The 10024-nt window shown below is 37.8% G+C and overlaps 1 protein-coding gene across 2 annotated transcripts in view; it reads right to left on the bottom strand.

Annotated features, from left to right (window-relative positions):
- The window catches only part of SPTA1 (spectrin alpha, erythrocytic 1), a 75870-nt gene continuing 65846 nt past the window's right edge, over nucleotides 1–10024 (bottom strand). Inside the window, exons 45-53 of one of the 2 annotated variants that reach the window (XM_026457049.1) lie at nucleotides 9673–9969; nucleotides 8731–8843; nucleotides 7542–7559; nucleotides 7040–7091; nucleotides 4462–4649; nucleotides 3500–3553; nucleotides 2966–3112; nucleotides 2072–2216; nucleotides 1–647 (exon numbers count right to left, since the gene is read on the bottom strand). In XM_026457049.1, coding sequence (XP_026312834.1) covers nucleotides 519–647; nucleotides 2072–2216; nucleotides 2966–3112; nucleotides 3500–3553; nucleotides 4462–4649; nucleotides 7040–7091; nucleotides 7542–7559; nucleotides 8731–8843; nucleotides 9673–9969 — 1143 coding nt within the window. In that variant the 3' untranslated portion in view covers nucleotides 1–518. Of the gene's footprint in view, nucleotides 648–2071; nucleotides 2217–2965; nucleotides 3113–3499; nucleotides 3554–4452; nucleotides 4650–7039; nucleotides 7092–7541; nucleotides 7560–8730; nucleotides 8844–9672; nucleotides 9970–10024 lie in introns of those variants that run through there. The other variant, XR_003309950.1, reaches the window with a different exon arrangement.

Here is a 10024-nt window from a genome sequence, read left to right on the forward strand (position 1 = left end):
AATATCAAATATCTTTATTTTCAAATTTAAATTTAAACACATTCCAAAGTTTAAAAAAACTGTTTGCAAATTGCCTTGGATTTTATTTATTTACTATACCATGGCCCTTCTTTACAGTAAAATTAGCTGCCCAGTCTTATATGAGTACAGTTCTCAGAAATATAGAAGCTCAACATTTCACTTAACTTTGCCCCAAAAATATTTTTAAAAAGAATTACTTTATACTAGGAAAAGGCATAATGATAAAGACATGCAAAGCAGAACAAATAAAAATAGAAACTTTGACACCCCTCAGCAGTGACTAGTTGCATACAAAATAGCTTCCACTCCTCCAACTCTATTAACCTTTCTATCTCCCACCCTTGAGATTTTTTAAGATCCTGCAATAAATGTAATATGCACACAAACACAAGCACACACACACGAGGCCATCTTTATCTTCCACATTTGCCTGTACTCTTCACCCCCCAGTAAATTTCCCACAACACTAAGATTTTCTATGATCCATGAGGAGCTGCTTATGAGTTGCCAAAGTAGGAATTGGTGAAGCCAACGTAGTCATAGCCAGAGAGATGGCTTCGACCCCGTGGGTCCATATATTGCTGCATATGTGTGGCACAGAATGACACTTGCTCTGGGGTAAGGGCCTGAAAAGTATAAAAAGAGAAAAATACAGTTATAGGGATTCAAAATAGCTGGTTCCTTGGGGCTTCCCATATTATGCCCTAAATGCAGGAGATGGAGCATCTCTGGAAGATGCAAGCCCTGTTTCTATTACACACAATTTTTTTTTCTCATAAATGTATAATTTCTTGTGAGTAACTTAACTTTTAATCTCAGCCCTTTCTTGAAAAAGAGCTTTCTCACTTTGAGTATTCTGTAAATCTCATTCCCTAAAGTTGTTTTATTAAATAGAGGGAGTTATATGCCTAACAACATTTGTTGACCACTTGATCTATTTCATCCTCCTGGCTGCTTTGAGATGTGGGGACTAGCATGTTTTATGAGCAAGGTAAAATACTCAAGAAGGTAGAATAACTCACCAGTGGTCACACTGCTAGAAAGTGGCAGAGCTGGGACTTGAACCTATGATCCTCTTATGCCAAAGAGTTCCTCTATTGGCTGTGCTGTTTGACTACCAAGTGGATCCCTAAAGATTCCAATGCGTTAGCACATGGGTGGGTGGATGGTGGGTTCCAGATATTGTCTGGAAGACCACATCATTTTCTTTCTGTAACAGCTTTGTCGAGGTATGATTGATAAAGAATTGCACCTTTAATGTGGACAGTTTGATGAGTTTAGACAATTGGATGAGTTTGTGCAAAATGATACCATCATGTATGTGACCCTTTGTAATCTGGTTTCTGCTTAATTGTTTTCCCTTTCACTTCCTATTACCGTCTTTCTACTTTAGGTATTAGGAAAATATGTTTTTTCAAGTTCCTTTTCACACACACTTGCCTTTGCCTGAAACACTTAAGCTTTCCTTTGGTCACTTGATGAGTTCCTGCATGTCCTTCAACACTCACCCTGTGTTAATCATAGATGATACCTTCCCTGATGCAAGTATTTTAAGGAGAAGAATGAAGAAAGCTCTTGGAATCAGAGAGAAGAGAGATTACTTCTGGTTGTAATAAAATCCCCCATATCTTTGTTCCCATGACAGATGTGTTTGCTTCTGTCATTGTGTTTTTAACTTGTAAAGTTCTGTCTTCCCCACTACACCGGAGTCTAGGGACTGTGTCTTACTAAACTTTGCTCTCCTCGTGCCTGGAACATAATAAGCATTCAATAAATGCTCTTTGAATTAATGAGAAAAAAAAGAGAAATATCCTTAACAACCGAGTTACAGATTTTGAATGGACTCTCACATTCAATAGAGAACCACAGTACATTTTTGAGTTGGGTCAAGACAAAATGAAGTGGTGACCAAAGCAAATGACATCTTGTGTAAGGGGAGGTCTGAAAAAAAAAAAGTGGGTGGTTTTTTTCAAAGTAGGCCACCGGGTCTGAGATGACCAAAATTCAAATTAGGATGACAGCGTAATAGTGGAAGCAACCAGAATCGGACCTGCTTCATGTCTTCTTTGGTAATATATGACTTGCCCTCCGCCAGGGCTTGGAAGGCATTCTCTATTTCATCACTGGACTTGATGTTTTCTGACTCCTTGTCAATCAGGAAAGTGGTATAGTCCTCCAGTGAGACGTAGCCCTTCCTGTGGGAGAAATGGATCAGGAGCTGAGCCTTCTCAAGGCAGAGAAAGAAGGCCCCTTTATTTCCTATTCAGTGTTGTGGAAACAGAGGAAAGCCAGATTCTCCAAGTGCCTCTTCCAGCTAAGCTTTCTGGGATGAGATGGGTTATGCTCTCCATTTTGGCTCCCCTTCATCACCCTTTTACAGCCAAATATACACTGTTTACTAAGCTCCAGACTCTGTTTCAACATGGGTCATTCAGCCTGATTCTCGGTGAATTTTGAAATTTTCCATCAGCACCAGTCCTCAGGTACCTCAAATAATTTCTGGTCTTCTTTGGTTTTTAGTATTAGCAAGAATTAGTCCCTAACAGTAACCTGATCTCTTGATGATCTAATACACTTCCATAAACACATAACAACCCCAACTCCATGTGTTGGTCTCTGAATCATCTATGTCTCCTTAAAATCTCACATACATGAAGGGATTCTTCTCTCTAGTCTCATCCTTATAAGCAGCGGAAATTCATAGATTGAATCTAAATCATGAATTGGAGAAATTGTAAAGCTAGTCCTTGAGTTAAAGTTAGCACAATTTACTGCTGAGCTAATCTTGAAAGGGCACCAAGAGCTGCCTAATTCATTTATGGTTGCCTATTTCTTCCGATTTTCAGATGAGCTAATTTCATGTTTTATGGATCATTTTACTCTCTGTGCTTCTCCTTCCAAACCCCCATCCCTGCTGTGGTCTGACCCCTAGTCTTGTTCCTACCTCCCTGGATCCACAGCATCCAGGAACTTCTCAAACTTGGGCTCATGTTCATCCTCCTCCACCATGGGCAAATAGTAATTGAGTCCTCTCAGGCAGGACCGGAACTCTTTGTGAGTCAAGCGCCCTGTCAAATTCTCATCAAAGTGTCTAAAGAATAAAAAAAGAAAAAAAAATTTTATCAAGCTCAATAGAAAAACCAAGTGAGAATAGAAAGGAATATGTCTTATTGTGTCAGCTGAAGCTTTATTAATCTGTCATAAAGCTATCAGAGGACTGAATAAAAAGCTTGTCTGTGTCCTGTACATTTTTTTTAACCTAATGGATAGAAAGAAAAGCATAAAATGTTGAGAATGAAGAAACATATTTTTTGAAGTCTGAAAATCTCACAGAAAGCCATGACTGGAGAAAATGAGCACATTTAGATCTTCATTTAAGATTCCACCAAGCCTCATAGAGTGAGAGAAACATTATTTGTAGACTCATTCTAAATAGTCTGAAAAACAAAGAAGCAGTTAACTATGAAATTATACTCACTTATAGATTGTGCTAAACTCCTTCAGAGTCTCTTCACTCACACCTTTGGTGTCCCTGAAAGAGAAAAAAAAAAAGAAAACATGAATTTACTCTGTATATAAAACACAGGGTAGAAGAACAAAAGCCACATGGAAGAGAGAGAAATTTTAATGGACAATTTGCTATTTGAGTCATCTAGTTCAAGAGTTGACAAACTATAGTCCATGGGTGAAATCTGGGCTGCCACCTGTTTTTGTACAGTCCAGGAGCCAAGAGTAGTTTCTACATTGTTGTATGGTTGAAGATAATCAAAAGAATAAAATTTTTTGAAACACGAAAATTACATAAAATTTAAATTTCAATGTCCATATACAAAGCTTTATTGGAACATGGCCATGGTCATTCACTTATCATAGCTGCTTTTTTCACTGTAGGAGTTACAGCAGAAAATATATGAGCCTCACAGAGTCTAAATTATTTATTATCAGGCCATTTACAGAAAAAGTTTGCCAATCCTTATCTAGATAAAAATGTTGCCAAAATGCTATTGAGACCTGTAGCTGCTTTGATATGGTGAATTTATCTAGAAAATAATGAGTTTCTGCCCTTCTGCTCTATTTGGCCATGCTTTAAATGTTTCTGTTATTTTAGACATTACATTTTAGATAAAATTCTATGAAAGGGAATGGTTTCCTAAGAGATCACATAAGATGGTGAAAGAGCTCTGAGAAATCGGGTATAAAAGTCAGTTGTTGTCCAAATGGGTGATGAGTAGGCTCAGGTGGATAGAGAGCACTGTCTTTTATTTCATGATGGATTTCAGTATAAAGAGAAATAGTCATTCCGTGGGGCAGTAAAGACCCAGAACGTTGGTTCTCTGAAGCAACTCTTTTATCTGGTGCACCAAACTCTAGCCCTTAGTTAAGGTCCTAACACCTAACACCACCTGCACCCCTCCCTGCTCTGGCACATTCCCTCAATACTTGGCCTGGATCTGTTGCTCCAGGTTGTGTTGCATCCGCAACCCAAGCTGGTACAGCTGGTCCCACTGCTGGGCCAATCCAATGGTGCTGTATTTGATATCAAGGATCAGAGCATCTTCCATGTTGTCCCCCAAGTCCTCAATCTTGGTTAGTTGACGCTTCATTGCCTGGATCTCCTTCTGTTTTCTCTGGAAAAATGACAGAGAAGAGAGACAGTCAGTCATCCAGGTTACCAGCTCAAAACCTAAAGGTGAAAGAGGAGATAACTGGCTGATTTTATTTTCAGGGATCTTCTTGTTGTCTGTGAAAAAATGAACTACTCAGGAAAACCAATTCACTTCTGTAGCCCGCATTTATAAAAGAATGGGAAGTTTAGGTGAATAAAACTTGTCATTCTGGTATTCTGTAATATATAAATCTAAGAGTTAGTAGTTATACATACACACACATACATCTATATCTATATACTCTATCATCTCTCTCTCTCTCTCTCTCTCTGTCAATCATCTGTCATCTATCAAGAGAACCAATAAAGAAAAATAAAATTTCCAGAGTCCATACATCGTCACTGGCTCACAGGGATCTGCACTGGAACTTATCTGCAACACTGATTGTGGCTGAGCTCTCAGACTCACTTAAGCTCCACAGTGTTCACTCCTGGGTTGCCTTCATCAACTTGGAATGATGTTCATGGGCTGCTCCTGCCATGCAGACATGTTATATGCCAAATTTCTGGATCTTGCCCATGCTTTCTCAATGCGGGAATATTGCTCCCCACAGAGTGCAAGTGTGAGTTGGTTCTGATGATTGTGGAGTGCAGTGAAAACAATCTGGGATATGACAAAGCTTGTAGCCCTTCAAAGGTCAAATTTGCCTGACATCTTTTTTTTAAGTTTTAATTATATAAAATAGATGTACATATTTCAGAGTACACCTGACAATTTAATACGTTCATATAATTTGTAAAGATCAAATCAGTATATGTTGGATGTCTATTACCTTAAACATTTGTCTTTTCTTTATGCTAGAAACATTCAAACTATTTTCTTCTAGCTATTTTAAAATATACAAGATATTATTGTAAACTATGGTCACCCTACTGATCTATCAATTACTAGTCTTATTTCTTCTATCAAACTGTATATTTATACCCAATAATCAACCTCTCTTCATTCCTCTATGTCCCCCTACCATTCCTATCCTCTAGTAACCTCCAATATACCCTCTTCATGAGATCCATTTTATTTAGCTCCCACTTAGGAGTGAGAACATGCAATATTTGTCTTACTGTGCTTGGCTTATTTCACTTAATATAATGACATTCATTTCCTTCCATGTTACTGAAAATATCAGAATTTCATTTTTTAAGGGACAAATAATATTCCATTGTGTATATCATGTTTTCTTTATCAGTTAATCCATTGATGGGCAGGTAGGTTGATTCCATATCTTGGCTATTGTGAATAGTCTCCCTGTTATCTCCTGTCATAAACATGGGAGTGCAGATATTTCTTTGATATACTAATTTCCCTTCTTTTAGATATATACCCAATAATGGGATTGTTGAATCATATGGTCTTTCTCTTTTTAATTTTTTGAGGAATTTCCATACTGTTTTCCATAGTGGCTGTACTATTTCCACTTTCTCTACATCTTCACCAGCATCCATTATTCCTTGTCTTTTTGATAAAAAAAAGGAACTCATCAAGTGACCAAAGGAAAGCCTAAGTGTTTCAGGCAAAGGCAAGTGTGTGTGAAAAGGAACTTGAAAAAACATATTTTCCTAATACCTAAAGTAGAAAGACGGTAACAGGAAGTGAAAGGGAAAACAATTAAGCAGAAACCAGATTACAAAGGGTCACATACATGATGGTATCATTTTGCACAAACTCATCCAATTGTCTAAACTCATCAAACTGTCCACATTAAAGGTGCAATTCTTTATCAATCATATCTCGACAAACTCACTTTAACTCAGGTGAGATGATGGTCAAAACTACCTGACATCGCATTCTTTAGTATTTCATTTTTTTTGTTAGAAAAATAATTAAATATAATTAGTTTTTTTTCTGCTGCAAGAATGATAGTAAAAAAAAAAATTGAGAAATACTGCTCTAACCCATTACTTTGCTCAATTGTCAAGACATGATTAGATTCAATTGTATCATCTTACTACATCATATAATATCAGAAATTTGCCAGTGTTAGGCACTTTTACATTTGCTCCTTCACTTCATCATTATGTTCTAAATCCTTTGTAGCCACAAAACATGAACCCATCCAGTTACTGTTCCCAAAGCCTCTCCCACTCTGGGCAGATCAGAGTCTCCCATGAAATTCTTTCTTCAGGGCAAACAGTAAGTCTACAATGGGTACTAACTCTATTGTGTAGATGCAGAAATTGAAATTCAGAGATTTAAGTAGACTGAGGTTTATATTCATGATGTGGTGGCCTATGGTTAAAATGGACTTTAGGTGATACATACCTAAAAGTATCTCCTGGGCTGCCCTTAAGTGATTATTTTTACACTCTTTATAATTTTGACAATATCTTCAGCTAACGAAAAACAATACTTACTTTATTTGCTTCCAGCTGGGATTCCAGAGTTCCTGTTTCCTTGAGCAATGATCTAGTTAAGAACCAAAGGAAAACATTATGTATCACATCACAGGTCAATATTTCATACATGCATACCAACTCAAAGCTCCTCTGTTTCAACTTCTCCAAGGTTATGTGGCTTCCATGAAGCAAAGTTTCACAGAGCCAAATTTTCACAACCTTGCCAGACTGATGAGAAGGGAAGACGTTCCCTGGTTGTTCTCTGACTAGGAGAAAGCTTTCATGTACCCCTCTTAATTATTCTTCTTAAATATGCACTTAAGCAATGTAGGCAAGATTCCATCTAGTGAAGTATAAGGGTAGAATGAAATATTATGAGTTTTCCCTTCTCACTCCACATATTTATTTCCATACTACCAGATTACGATGGAATGAAGATGCCTCAGCACTAAGTCCTTTTTAATGAATTCTTCCAGAATAATATAATAAAACAAACATGATGATAACATAAAATACTGACCCATCCAGAAAGTAAGCCCTGGAAGTGGAGGTCCGGAACAGGAATCACATGAGAGAAAAAGGAGATGATATGTTAAAATGGATTACTTTAACGATCTCATTTCCTCAGATTTATGGAACATTTTAAATCTCTTGTTGCCACAAAACATGAACCTGTCCACCCACTGGTTCCCAAGGCCTCTCCCACTCTGAGAAGAACAGTCTCCCATAAAGCTCTTTGCTTCAGGACAATGAGCACCAATGTCAAGGAATATGCTTGGTATTGGACACACACAGCCAGGATGTGATGAAGTCACCCAGAAAAGAGTAAGAGAAGGGTGTTCTGTGTCTTCTCTGCCTTCTGTCAGATGGTTTAGACATGGTATGGGATTTCTTTTTGTTCATTCGTCGTTGTCAGTGAGTATGTAGAAAAGTGTATATCATGAATTGTCTAAACCACCACATTAACTCTCAGAAGACCACAGTTTTGACCCACCTACTGGATACTATCTACCAACTTTGACGATGTATTCTAACATATTACATCTTCTAAGTCTCCTTTTTCTAGATCATTTACCCCAGAAGATGTGACGTACGTTATCTTCAGGTGCAGAACAGTTTGCTACTAATAAGTACAATTAACATAAATTATCTCACTTGATTCTCATTAGAACTTTAGTAGGTACACAACAGCATGGCTTCATAGGAGGTATTCATAGAAGGTTCTGCTTCTGGTTGTGCCAGTAAATACATATGTGACCTTGAGCAAGTAAATTTATCTAGTTGAACTTTCCACACCTGGAAACAGAGCTAATAAGATCTGCTTTGTACGCTTTTCAAGGTTGCTCTGACAGTTAGGTGAGGTAATGGATATGGAAGTACTCTGTAAAGTGCAGTGTGGCATGCAAACATAAGAAATTGTTATTATTTTAGACTGAAATTACAGGCAACAGAAAGAAAGGTGAGAGTATCAAGGAGAGAATACAGAAGTGCACAAAATAAGCAGAAGGATGAAATTGTCATTTCTTGTTTTACCAAGGATTGATTCAGAAAACAGTCAACTCCAAATATATATCATAGGCAAGATATGGTGATTTTAGGGCAGAATACATGCTGTCAGAGTCTCTCCTCTTCCCTTCAAACACATATTTCATCCCTAAGGCAAATGGAGGTGGTGTAAGGGTCATGGTTTGGGATGTAACACAGCACACCTGGTTTCCAGGATCCATTGAAGGAAGGCACTGGCATTCTGTTCAAACTCCTGACACATCTCAAAGTTCTTGACCTGTCTTGCCTCTTCCTTTTGCAGCTCCTGCTCCCGTTCCTAAAACCCCAAATCACAGACAACGTGACTGACACTGAAGGCCTTTATTTGCCATAAGAGAATTGGTTTGTAGGCTCAGGTGCACATCTTTCCTCTCTCAAATCTAACATATCTTCCAGAGATATGTGCCTGTGTGCTCATATTTTATGCAGTCCACCTGTTACCTCTAAAATGTAAAGATAGCTCATATATTTCCCAAAAGTACTTGCAGGCTCCTCTAAGGCCAAGTCCTGTAATAAGTATGCTAGTAATAAAGGCAAACCTCCCCTCTTTGTAATTTTTTTGGGGAAATTTAATTTAAATGAACACAAAAGCAGCCTTAAGGGCTTGCTACACTTAGAAACAACAGTTACTATCTAAGAATTGTGACATTATGGTTAGTTTTCGATTATATATTTTATGTTTCATAGTTTTAGTAATGAATATTATTATACACAGACAAAAGTTAAAAATACATATGTAGCAAGGCACTTTTGGAGGTGTATCTAAAAAAGAAAATGCCTTGAATGAGGGGGATATGTCAACTCTGAATACATGTACAAGCCTCATGAACTTTTCATAGCTCATCATTAGAACCATGTCTCGGGGCATCTGTTTGCTTCTCAGAATCATTGTTCAACACTCAGAAGCAGGAAACCAAATTATGGGGCATAGGGTATACCTACTGTAAACATATTTTCCAGTTTTTCTTAGACTGTCATGTTTCATGCTTGCTGTCCCAGTATAATTATTAATAGTGCTCCTTCTATCTCAAAAGTCTCTTTACTTGGATAATAAAGTGGCTATGTTCACTGTAGCCAAAGGAAGTTTCTGCCGTGTTCCAGGTTACCTCAATGATGTCAGATAGATGTTTCCAGGTCCTTTCCAGCACCTCCACTGTTAACCAGGTATAAGGGCTAGAAGGCACACCTAAGGCCTTAATCTGCTGGTCTAGCTCCAGCAAACATTTAAAGTCTGCTTGAGCCCCAGCCAAGGAGGCTAAGAAGTCCTCATGGTCTTTCTGCAGCTGCCGAATTTCATTCAGGGAGACACAGTGCACAGGCTCTGACAAGTTTTCTTCTGCCTTTTCACACCAGTTGTTGAAAGCTGAAGCCTTATGTGCAAATTCCATGAACAGGTCCTCAGCCTGCAGAGAGCAAAAAAAAAAAAAAAAAAAAAAAAAAAAAAAAAAAAAAAAAAAA

The sequence above is a fragment of the Piliocolobus tephrosceles genome, chromosome 1, assembly GCF_002776525.5.
Source record: "Piliocolobus tephrosceles isolate RC106 chromosome 1, ASM277652v3, whole genome shotgun sequence".
In the NCBI taxonomy this organism is placed as follows: Eukaryota; Metazoa; Chordata; class Mammalia; order Primates; family Cercopithecidae; genus Piliocolobus; species Piliocolobus tephrosceles.